Source organism: Micromys minutus (assembly GCF_963924665.1).
Source record: "Micromys minutus genome assembly, chromosome: 4".
NCBI classification, from domain to species: domain Eukaryota; kingdom Metazoa; phylum Chordata; class Mammalia; order Rodentia; family Muridae; genus Micromys; species Micromys minutus.
Genome location: NC_137973.1, coordinates 25,827,358 through 25,839,887, shown reverse-complemented (window position 1 = coordinate 25,839,887; position 12,530 = coordinate 25,827,358). Strand labels below are relative to the sequence as shown.

The 12,530-nt window shown below is 46.8% G+C and overlaps 1 protein-coding gene across 2 annotated transcripts; it reads right to left on the bottom strand.

Annotated features, from left to right (window-relative positions):
• Positions 1–34: 34 nt before the first annotated feature.
• GBA1 (glucosylceramidase beta 1) lies at positions 35–6,068 on the bottom strand. 2 transcript variants are annotated; one of them, XM_080915428.1, is made up of 11 exons: positions 5,920–6,068; positions 5,495–5,564; positions 5,052–5,243; positions 4,805–4,951; positions 3,446–3,579; positions 3,061–3,233; positions 2,614–2,848; positions 1,512–1,736; positions 977–1,140; positions 556–672; positions 35–467 (listed from the first exon to the last, which is right to left on the bottom strand). In XM_080915428.1, the coding sequence occupies exons 2-11, from the start codon at positions 5,547–5,549 to the stop codon at positions 362–364; spliced, it is 1,548 nt and encodes a 515-aa protein (XP_080771554.1). In that variant the 5' UTR covers positions 5,550–5,564; positions 5,920–6,068; the 3' UTR covers positions 35–361. The 2 variants fall into 2 exon arrangements, with proteins under 2 accessions (XP_080771554.1, XP_080771555.1); XM_080915429.1 differs by lacking the exon at positions 35–467 and having other exon boundaries at positions 638–764.
• Positions 6,069–12,530: the final 6,462 nt, after the last annotated feature.

Below are 12,530 nucleotides of genomic sequence, written 5' to 3'. Positions count from 1 at the left end.
GTAGAGGTATAGGCCTACCCTCTGGCACTCAGCTTCTAAGGCTCCTTCATCCCTCAGACTGACTTACCTTGCTCTTCTGCACAGGTCCAACTTCCCTAGTCATCCCCATCTTGACCAAGGCTCAGCTTCCACAGGCAACTAGTGCATAGCACACACTTTACAACCATGGAAAACTGGAGGGACTTGAGGGCTTCCCACCCATAAGGAGAATGAGACACCCAAAGCCTTGCCCCTGCCCCTATGTTGCTGTAAGGTCACCCAGGCCTTGTCATGCCTTCTTTAGTCACAGATAGCACAGGAACTAACTCTTTCCCTTTAATGTCCATGCTAAGTCCAGGTGCCTGCTTAGGTGTCTACTCCATCACTGGCGACGCCACAGGTAAGTGTGAATGGAGTAGCCAGGGGAGATGGTCTCCAAGAAGCCCAGGGCAGGATCACTGATGGTAAGAGGGACATCCTTAGAAGATCTGGAGAGAAAAAGAGCCAAGAATCAACCTGCTGAGGCCAACTACTTCATGCTGCTCAGGCCCAGACCTGCCCTTGTACCCAGCTTACCGGTTTAACACGACCACAACTGCAGAGCCATCAGGGCGAATCAGTGCCACTGTTTCCAAGTCATTCTTCTCACTGGCCACCAGTCCCACTCGCTGTGATCCCTCAAGAATGAACTTGCTGAATGTGAAGACAGTCATCATCAGGGACTCCAGGCTTCCTCTCCTGAGTCCTAGCTGTGCTGCTGGGCCTTGGTCCTGTCCCCCTGCAACCTGATGCCTCTAGCATCAGTCATCTCTGGGGATTATCTGTGGCTCTGATGCCACCTAGTCACTTCCCGCCTCATGGTGCAACAGAGGAGGAGTGCGCCCCTCCCAGGGTTGCCACCCTAGAAATGTTCCTGTTCCCTCACGGTACAGGATGATGTAAGTCCTGACACATGTGACAGGCCTCCTAAGGAATGGGATGCCCACTCTCCACTCACCTGAAGTGGCCAAGATGATAGAACATGGGCTGTTTGTAAAATGTGTCTTTGGGGATGTCGACAATAATGGGGCTGTCGACGAAGTTACGGACCCAGTTGGGCCCTCCTTCAGGATTCAGGGCAAGGTTCCAGTCAGTCCATCCAGTTACATGGTAAAGGAGGTTCTAGAGCAGAGGCAAGGATAAAAGGGTAAAGATAGGCATCTCTAGAGAAGACAGCCCAGGGTTACAGAAGGACTAGGAATGGTTTGTTCCTTTGAAGGGACGCTCTGCCTCAGTGTCTGAGATGAGGGCTGTGAAGATGGAGGCATCTCAGGAGCCGAGAAAGCTGAGGCAGATGTGGCTGCCAGGGTCCCAAACATGAAGAAAAAGACTGATGGGCACACACATCTGTGAAGGAAAAGATAATCATGGCATCCCACAATTGCCCCAAAGAGAAAGCTGGCAAGCCGCTGAGGAGGAAGGCCTGTTTGCCTGTATGAGATTAGAAAAAGGATCTTGGATCGTGTGCTTTGGGAAGGGCACAGGCGGCTCACCGTAATGATGCTGTGGCTGTACTGCATCCCCCGATCCCAGGAGCCCAACCGAACGCTCTGTTCCCAGAACTTGGAGCCCACGCAGGCCTCTGAAGCAAAGAGCATTGTGTTGGGGAACAAGCGGTGTGTCTCTCCTAAAGTAGCTTTGGCTGGGGCAAGGAAATCCATGTACCAGTGTACGGCAATGCCATGAACGTACTTAGCTGCCTCGGGGTCAGATAGCACCTGCACGGAGAGAGGGGAGGGAGCCACTGAACACAAGCCCTGCACAGAGGCCTGGAGAGAAGAGCTGTCCCGAGAAATGGGAGGTAGGACTGAGCGACAAGAAAACATTACACTGACAGTATCGGTTTATAGGGCCCTGGAAGTCCAGCGCCATACCTATGCAAGGCTTTGCAATCTCAGCACTGGGCGGGTAGGGACAGGTGGATCCCTGGGGCCCAGTGAGTAACAAACCTAGTCTAATCAGTGAGAGACTCGGTCTCAAAAATCAAAACAGAAAAAAGTTCACCAAGCTCAGCCGCTCTTGATGAATTGTCAGATAAGGCCCACACATACACCTACATGTACATAAAAAAGGAGTTGAGAGGTCAGGTATGGCGGTATGTGGTTTTAATTCCAGCACTTGGGAGACAAGAGGCAAGTAGATCCCTAGGAGTCCAAAACCAACTCGGTCTATATATAATTTCAGACCAAAAAAAGTATTAGTCAGGTGTGGTGGATGCTTTTTTTTAAAGAATTTATTTATTTTATGTGTATGAGTACACTGTAGCTGTCTTCAGACACACCAGAAGAGGGCATCAGATCCCATTACAGATGGTTGTGAACCACCATGTGGCTGCTGGGAATTGAACTCAGGACCTCTGGAAGAGCAGTCGGTGCTTTTAACTGCTGATCCATCTCTCCAGCTCCATGGTAGATGCTTTTAATCCCAGGACTTACAAGTTAGGAGCATACCCACAACTTCAAGGCCAGCCTAGTTTATATAGCAAGACCCTATCTCAACCCTGGCACCAGGGAAAGTACTCTAAAATTGTAACCAGTCATTTTGGGTGGTAGATTTGGAGTCCACTGGGACACCCTAGGAAGTTCTAGAACTTACCACCTGTGCCCAGCGGGGTAGCAGCAACCGCTGATCATCCAGAATAAATAGCTTCACATCATGAGAACTGTTGGTAAGGGCTGGCCCCAGGTCACGGGAAATGAAGTCTCTCTGGTGGTCAGCAGTGAAGCCCAGGCATTGGAAGGGGTACCCAGTGAAGAGCCCTGCAGAAGGTTCATTCTCCGCTGTCACTGCCCAGAATTTTATGTTGTACTTAGCATAAGCATCCAGAAACCTGGCAAGAGAAAAAGGACATGAGTGATCAAGGCCAAGAAAGCAGACCAAGACATGGGCAATAGGTAAAACCGACAAACTCAAAGGCATGAAATGTTGAAAGACAAGCCAGAGGTAAATCTGGAAGTGGAGCAGGTCAAGGGGTACGATGTAGACTAAGGGGTGTCCAAAAGGGAGGTTGGTCCAGACCCCATGGCCCCAATGATCCCTTACTTGACAAAGTAATTGGCCCAGGTCTGGTGATACATATCTCCTGGTTGACCCTTGAGTGTCCCTTTCCCATTCACTGCTCCATTGGTCTTGAGCCAAGTGGGTGATGTCCAGGGACTGGCAAGCAGTGAAATGGGGCGTGGGGACATCTTCAGGGCTTGGTGAATCAGGGGTATCTGGAGACAAACAGTGAGGAGAGAGACACCCAGAGCTGGAACACATACTAGTTCAACCAGTGCATCAGGTCCAACCATCAGCTCCCACCCTCTTACCCCTAAGTCAAATGAGGTGCAGAAGGTTCCACGTTGCTCTAGAGACAGCTCTAACCCGGACCTTCCCAGCCCCAAGACAGCAACACCACTTGGACAGAGGCAACTAGAATGCCCACCTTGAGCTTGGTGTCTTCTTCTGGAAGGCTGAAGTTAGATAACTGGAAGTCATTAGGGGTGTCGGCATAGGTGTAGACACGGATGGAGAAGTCACAACTGGCCATGGGTACCCGGATGATGTTATATTCAATTCCTGCAGGAAATGACGGCCAAGATAGGGAAATCTGAATCAATAGGAGAGTATAAAGCCAAGTGTGGTGGCACCATGCCAGTAATCCCATTCCTCTACTCTACTGCTAAGGCAGCTAGATCAATGTGAGCAAGCCAGCCAGGGCTACAAGGTAAGACCCTGTCTCATAATAAAATAATATAAAATAAAATAAAGTAAAATAGGCAAGTATGAAAATTGGCTTTAATCATGTTCGTCCTCAACAGGGTCTCATTCAGAGTCAGGGTCTAGGTATGGAATTGTGGAGAGTAGACTCTAAGTGAAACAGAGCCCCTTCTGAGCATGCGTTTCCTAAGGACTTAGCAGAATACTGAAAAGGTGGTCTTCTCTCAGTCCCACTGAGTCAGGAACCAGTGGCTTGGTACAGTTGGTAGCATATGTTTGCAATCTTAGCCCTTGGAAAACTAAGTCAGGAAACCTAAGAGTTCAAGGCTACTCATGGCTACACAGTATTTGAGGGAAACCTGATCTACAGAAAGTAAGGGAGGGAAGGGACAAAGAGAAAAAGGTAGGTAGGCTGGGATGTAGTTCAGCTTGCCAAGGATGCATGAAGCAGAAGTTTGAGCTCCAACTCTGTATAAACTAGGTGAACTTAGCACTCAGGAAATGGGAAGAAGGGCTGGAGAGATGGCTCAGCTGTTAAAAGCTCTGACTGCGCTCTTCCAGAGGTCCTGAGTTCAATTCCCAGCAACCACATTGTGGTTCACAGCCATCTATAATGGAATCTGATGCCCTCTTCTGGTGTGTCTGAAGATAGCTATACTGTACTCATATACATTAAATAATTAATATTTTTTTAAAAAAGGAAAATGGGAGGCAGAGGGTCAGAAGTTCATAGTCATCACTGACTACATAGTTAGATTTGAGTCTGAAATACATGAGGGGAGAAGAAGAGGAAGGGAGGCAAATATGGGGAAAATATGGAACGGAGAGCAAAAAGCCTAGCAAGACAGATCAGTGGGTAGAGTAAGGGTTCCTGCTGCCAAGCCTGCAAGACCCAACTCGAGCCCAGGCTCCAAATGGTGGAAGGAGATAATGGACACCCGCAAATTGTCCTTGGACCGTCTCACTTATGTGCAGCACATACAATAGATAATAAAGTGTAATAAAAATCAGAAAGATAAAACAAAGCCAGGGTATAAAAAGGGGCATACATTATAGTGTGCCATCTTGCTCTGCCCTCCCTCACCTTCACTAGAGAAGTAGGATCTGAGTAGCAGCTTCTGAGTCGGGGGGGACAAGGCCAGGATGTTGAGCGCCGTGGCGTCCGTCATGGCACCTCCAAATCCTTTCACTTTCTGGAACTTCTCTTCTGGCTGCAAAGTTAGCAGCAGCCCTGGGAAATGAAGGGAAAAACAATCAGAGGTCAGAGGAAGACATGCTGATCACTAATGTGACATTGGGTCCAGGCTTAGAGGGACAGATAAAGTGGCTACCTCTGCCAGTGCGGTTGGCTTGGATGGACCCGACACTCATCTCCATCCGACGTCCGCTTCGAGTGCTCTCATAACGGCTGAAGGTACCCGGAGCCGGTAAGGTCAGGGGGTCAAGAGAGTCACAATAGGTTGCATTGCAGACACAGACCACTGAGCTGTAGCCAAAGCTTTTGGGGATACAGGGCTGGGCACCTGGCAGGCAGGGTGCAAGCAGAGGCAAGCATCAACGTGGGTTTATGGGGAACTGGGCATGCTAGTTAAGGAGTCTGAACAAAAAGAAAAAAAAAAAAAAAAACCCTCCACTGTACTTCCAGCCCAAAGATGACTCAGGAACTCTAAAGGACTTAGAGTCCCTACTTAAAATCCACTGCCATAGTGGAAGGCTTCCAAAGGACTATGGGGCAGGGGACACCATCATGTTTCCATCCCCCTCCTTGACTCACCATATGCCCAAGATATTGCCTGAAATAAGAAGAATCCTATGAGCCTGGCAGCCATGACACCAGGATGCTCCTGAGAAGAACATGACGAGGAATGATGATAATGTAAGAGTCTCTGCCCCGCACCCACTCTCCTGGCCGGGGTTTAGCTGCCTGTGGATGCTCACAGCATAGGCTCCCACCTTTATTAATGATTACACAATGCCTATGGCCACTGGAGGTGTCTTGCATTTACTCTGCTAGGGAGTTTGCTGCCCACTCCAAAGAGGACTCTCTTCATTCTTTTCCCCATTGATTTCAACCTTCAGCCCTCCCTCCATCTGTGTCTTACTCAAAGAGCCATGATGCTCTCAATTAAAAAAAAAAAAAAATCTGAACTCACTGAATTACATAATCTGGATGGGCAAATTATAGTCCTGCCTGCTTACCTTTCTGGAAGATCTTGAAAACTCGAGCTCCTCAGGATCAATGAATGAGAAGATTGTGGCAGTTTCAGAGTTTTAGAGAGGTAGAAGATCTACCAAATAAAACAAAGATATAGCACAGATAGCCTATCTATTGGAACCGACTAGCACAGCAAGTTAATTCCGGCTTAAAGGAGAGGACAAAGTCACATGATGACTAAGTTGGTCATGTGATAAGGAAGTGAAGCAATCGAAGCCATATTTGTAATGGGCAGTTGGGTTCTCCCAGGCTGTTAATTGATTGCATACCCTATAAAATTTTGGGAGGCCAAAGAATGACAGCTTTAGGAAGAGAATTCTAACGAGGGTGGACAACTGAGCAGAGGCTCCTAAATCCAAGACAGGATTTCTAGCCTCTAAGAGCCACTGTATTCACATGCACACACCATCACACACATACATATAATTTAAAAATAAAGACAAAAATTTAAAACCCACATACAGCCTGGCAGTGGTGGCACATGCCCTTAAATCCCACACTTGGGAGGAGGTGACAGGCAGATCCTTGTGAGTTCAAGGCCAGCCTGGTCCACAGAGCCATTTCCAGGACAACCAGGGCTGTTACACAGAGAAACCCTAGCTCAAAACACAACAAACCCCTACACACACACACACACACACACACACACACACACACACACTCTTTGCTCCAAAGAGACTGGTGACACATACAAGTCAGACACTTACACAGATGAAGACACATAGAAATGCTGACAGGTACACTCACAGGACTTTCTGAGAGGAAAAGGGATCCTTCTCGGGGGAGTTGGTGTTTGAAGTTCAGGGAGCTGCGGTGTGGCTCTGGATAGCAGGATGGAGGAAGGAAGTAGTCCCTGCTGGCCCTCTCTGGATTCCTTCGTGTCACCATCAGATGCTGGCTGGAAAGCTGCCCAACCTTCCTGACAAGAAACTGGAAAATGCTGTCTGTCTTTGATGAACATAGAAGAGAGGTTTCTTCGTGAGCCGCACCAGATGAGATTTATTGGCAGTGACACATACAATAGGATTTGACTAATTCCAGGTCTCTAAGCCTGTTTCCACACCTGCTCAACACAGACACTAGCGCAATCTCACAGAAGCATTACTAGAGTTAGCAAGATAAGCCAAGTGAAGCGTGTAATTAGACGTCAGGAGCTTTATGCTTATTGAATGAGGCTTTTATAGTTAGGACGGTGAAATTTTTTACCACATACCCTTTAAAAAATTGATTACTTATCTTTGGCTTTGGCGGTATTAAAGTATAGCTTCTAGGAGCTGCATTGGCTTGAATCTTGGCAACTCACAATCATGTACTGTTTGGTTATCATGTTAAGAATCAGTAAATCAATTCCTCTAAGCCTGCTTCTTGTCCATAAAAGTGGAGGGATCAAACCACATCCTACAGCTACTGTGAGATGGAAGAGCAACGAGGTGTGGTTATGACAGGGCTGCACATGGATTGTTGCAGCCAAGGAGGCCAGTGCTTCTGTGGGACACTTTCAAGGAAACATCTGACTTGTTCTAGGTAGCCTTATAGCCTTTCCAGCATCTGCTGTGTCACACGGCTTAGTGCCGAGTTATGAAAGTAAACTGAACTACTGTATGACTATGGCTGTCTGTATCCACCCTTCTCAGACTTCCTGATTTCCAGGAAGTGTTGCCCAAGACCTGTGCTTCATGGGGCCTTATTTCCATCTATTTCATTTATCCACAATTCCACAGCTGTGTGTTTGTGCCCTTAATATGCAAGCACTCTAACATCCCTAGCCTTCTTTCCTGTCTTTCTTTTTCTTTTCTTTCTTCCTCCTCCTCCTGGTATGGACTACCACCACCCACCAGAGCGTATTTATACTTAGTTGTTTTGTCCTGTTTTTTTTTTTTTTCATTAACACTAGGCTTTATTTGTTGTTTTTTTGTGTGTGGGTGTTTTGCCTACAGGTAAGTCTGTGCACCATGTGAATGCCTGGTGCCACAGAGAGGAAAGAGGATGTTGGATCCGCCAACGTTACGGATAGTTGTGAGGAGCCGTGTAGGTTTTGGGACTCGAACCCGTGTCCTCTGGAACGGCAGCAGTGCTGTTGACTGTGCATCTACAACACAGCGTGAGAGGGTAAGAGTGAATGAAGTGGACTTTGGGCCAACCCAGAATGGGATTCATTTTCTTTTCTGTGTTGTTTGTTTCTTTCTTTGTTGTTGTTTTGAGGCTGGATCTCACTATTAGCCCTGGCTGTCCTGGAACTCGTTATTTAAAGCACGGTGACCCTGAGCTCACAGAGCCTGCCTGTGTCTGCCTCTGGAGCACTGGGACTAAAGGCCTGTGCCAACACACTGGGCAGAATGGATCTTTCAACCCCGGTTTCTAAGGCTAGGGATATACTTATTAGTTTGTGGTCTGTTTTGTTTTTTTTTTTTTAATTTTGTTTCATATTTGTATTTTTTGTTTTCCTTCTTTCTTGTAGACCGGGCTAGCCTGGAACTTGTAACAATCTTTGTGGCTTTATCTCCACAGAAGTGTGATATGACACTCAGTGTTTCAGATGTCACTTTCGCTAGTGACACATATATACAAACACAAAATAAACCATTCTGTGACACAAACTCATAGTCCCAGAGAGCTCTTACATCTAATTTAGAGCTGTGTGACGATCTATGTCTCTCTGTAAATTATAGCTAATCTTAGGCAGAACTGGAATGTTGGCCTGGCCAGGGGTGGCACACACCTTTAATCCCAGTGCTCAGGAGGATGAGTTTGAGGATAGCCTGTTCTACAGAGTGAGTTCCAGGATAGCCAGGGTGACACGGAGAAACCCTGTCTTTTTTTTTTTTTTTTTAATTTTTAGGATTTATTTATTTATTTATTGATTGATTGATTGATTGTATTTAAGTACACTGTAGCTGTCTTCAGATACACCAGAAGAGGGCATCAGATCTCATTATAGATGGTTGTGAGCCACCATTTGCTTGCTAGGAATTGAACTCAGGACCTCTGGAAGAGTAGTCAGTGTTCTTGACCACTAAGCCATCTCTTCAGCCAGAGAGACCATCTTTAAAAAAAAACAAAACACACACACACAAAACTAAAGAAAGAGAAAAAAATTTCACTATTTAGCCTGGACTAGAACAAGCTGAATAAATCAGGCTAGTCTTGAACTTGGAGAGATCCGTATTCCTCTACCTCTCAAGTGCTGCGATTAAAGGCTTGCACAACCATGCCCAGATCACCCTTTCTAAAATATCTGTTGTGTTTTTGGTGGCATGTGTGTATGGGTCAGAAGACAACATTGTAGAGTTTGTTTTTTTCATCTTCTATGTTTACAATGTGTTCCAGTTGGCCCACCTTTCACCCCCCATTAAAAAAAAATTAAACTTATGTTCTGTTGTACTTACTCAAATATTGAATGTGTGTACATTTTCCCAGGTGCACTCATGTGGATATCCGAGAGACCAGTATCTTTGTAACTACTCTAGTTTGCTTCTGTGATATACACCATAACTAAAAACAACTTGGGGAGGAAAGGGTTCATTTCATTTTACGACTCCTAGACACAATCCAGCACGGAGGGAAGGGAAGTCAAGTCAGGAGCATAAAGCAGAAACTGGAACGATGACTGTGCCCCGTGGTTTGCTCCCCCTGTTTTCTTAAACCCAGGACCACCTACCTGTCTAGGGGTAGAGAGCAGTACCACCTAGGGCGCTGGATCTTCTCATACCAGTCAAAAATATGTTCCACAGGCTAATTAGATGAAGACGATTCCTTAGATGAGAATCTCTCTTCCTAGTTGTCTAGGTTTGTGTCAAGGTGACAAAAACTAAGTAGCACAGCAACTAATGATAGATAACAGGATGGTTCCGTGCAGATGCTGGGAAGGAAAAAGTTAAGACACCAAACCCAGTATCAATTCCGCCTGAGGTCTAATCGGAGAAACAGCAGCCCCATCCGGAGGCTAAAGGAAATCACAGCAGCCCAAAGGCGAGTGGGCGGGACGCCATGCGGGAGCGGGGGGCCGGGCGTGAGGCGGGGCGGGACCATGGGCGGGGCCTGGGAAAAGGATCGCCCAGGAGAACCGAGGCGGGGCGGGGCATGAAAGCTAGAAGCAGCAAGAGGCGGGGGCTGGGCCTGAGACTTGAGTCCGGGTAGCGTGAGGTGGGCGGGGCGCGAGGCGTGTTCCGCTCAGAGCTTGCGCCGTAGGAGCTGCAGTACCAAAATGCGCAAGCGCGAAACTGGAGGCTACGACTTCGGTTCGTAAGGAGGTTAAGGCTCCTTAGAAAGTGGGATCCTAACCCCCCCCCGTACCCCCAAAAAAGAAAGTGGGATCCCAGGTCTTCTCTTACTCTTCATTGGTTCTCCTGGGACAGAGTCGTCTAACTGGCCAGTGTAACCCACGTGAAGCTTAACTTTTGTTCTTCGGCTACAGTGTAGACTACCCTGGCAAGGGTAGAGGCGTGGGTGGCTTATGCAGCACTGTCTGTAGGGCCAAACGCTGCTAAAAGGCGAGGAGGGGCGATTGGGTTTGCCCTGTGCGATCGGATCAAGATTCCTGAGTTTACTCCTTTGGGAACCTCTGCATAGGGAAGATAAAGTCTCCAGAAACTGCCCCTGTGGGGCAGTGTTCCTTTACCTCCCATTTGTTTTGATTGGCCTGGCTGCGTACCAACCCTTCCTGAGGCTACACTGTCCTTGTGAATTATTCAAGAAGCCTTGCAGCCTGACGTCATCTCTGGGCAGTATATCTCTTCCTTTTCCCATTCCTGGAGGGCATTTTGCTGCTCCCGCAGTAGTAGGAACCCAGAACCCTATCCATGGTTCTTTTGCTGCCACTTTGGTTAACATAGGGGTTATTTTGGTTTTAATTTTTGAGACAGGGTGTTTCTACCCTGTCCTGCCTGGCCTTGAACCCTCCTGCTTCCTGAGCCTCTCAGCGAGATACACTGAGATAGATAGATACACTGTAAGGTTCGATGAGCAAATCCTTGATCTGGAGTTTATATTCTATGGTATTTTTAAAGGTGGGGTGGGTGGGGGACTGGCGAGATGGCTCAGCAGTTAAGAGTACTTCCTGCTTTTCCAGACAACCCTGTAGTTTGCAGTATCTACATCCAGTATCTCACAGCTGCTAATAACACCAGCTCCAGGAGATACCAGCACTCAAGTGAGTATACACATGACAAAAATACATCTTAAAACCAAGCATGCTGGCCCACACCTCAGTAAAGCAGAAAAATAGGCAGATCTTTGTACATTTGAGGCCAGTCTGGTCTACATATGAATTCTTAGACAGCCAGAGCTATGTACATAGACTCTGCTAATAATAATAATAATATAGTAATAATTATTATTGTGATGGTTTATATATGCTTGGCCCAGGGAGTGGCACTATTAAGAGGTATTGTCTTCTTGGAGTAGGTGTGTCACTGTGGGCATTGGCTTAATACCCTATCCTTGAACCTGCATTACAGACGGTTGTTGGTCAGCAGGTGAATGCTGGAAACTCATGGAAAGAGCCATAACACCTTTGGGCTATGTTTCCAACTCCTTGATTTTTTTTTTTTTTTTTTTTTTTTTTTTTTTTTTTGAGGCAAGGCTTGGGATTAAACCACTGTGCACCACACCTGGCCTGACAGCCTTCTGATTTGATTTGATGTTTTTAATGTATGTGTATGATTGACTTTGCATGCATGTATGTATGTTTGTGCACAATGTACATGCTGTGCCCTCAGAGGCCAGAGGAGGGCATCAGATGCCCCTGGAACTGGAGTTACTGCCAATGTCAAAATACTACAATTGTGAACTGCCATGTGGATTCTAGAATGGAATCCAGATAGATCCTCGGGAAGAGCAACCAGTGCTCTTAACCTCTGAACCAATTCTCCAGAGCTTTTAAACCTTCACTCCTGAGTCACATCCCCTGAAGTGGCTCAGTTTGTGAATACTACCAACCTTGCTGACCTTAAACACACTCACGCGCACACACACACACAGACATGCATGAGAGGTTGGGAATAAAATATTATTTCAAACAAACAAACACACACACTAGGGGGCTAGAGAGATACCAGAAGTAGGAGCTCTGGCTGCTTTTCTAGAAAGCCTAGGTTCTATTCCCAGCAACCACATGGTAGTTCACAGTCCTCTGTAAACTCTAGTTCCAAAGGGTCTGATGCCCCCTCTTCGGGCCTCCAAGCATACTATACACAAAAGCTGGACAGGCATTCATGCAAACAAAATACACAACACACACATGTATATATAAAATTATAGTGTATAGGCATGCAATTATACATTAAAACACTATAGTTGTCTTGATGGCATATCCCTTTCATTAGGAAGCAGAAGCGGACAGGATCCTGGTGAGTTAAAGATCAGCCCGGTCTACATAGTAAGTTCTAGGCCAGCCAGTACTACACAGTAAAAATTAGTCTTAAAAAACAAACAACAAGGCCCTGGGTTCAGTCCTCAGCTCTGAAGTGGGGACGGGATGGGGGGGTAGAGACAACCAAATAAGAGAGTGGTAGGAATCAACAGAAGATGTTTCTTTTTTCTTTTTGACAGTTTCTCTATGTAGCCCCCAGTCATCCTGGCAGTTCTGTAGACTGGG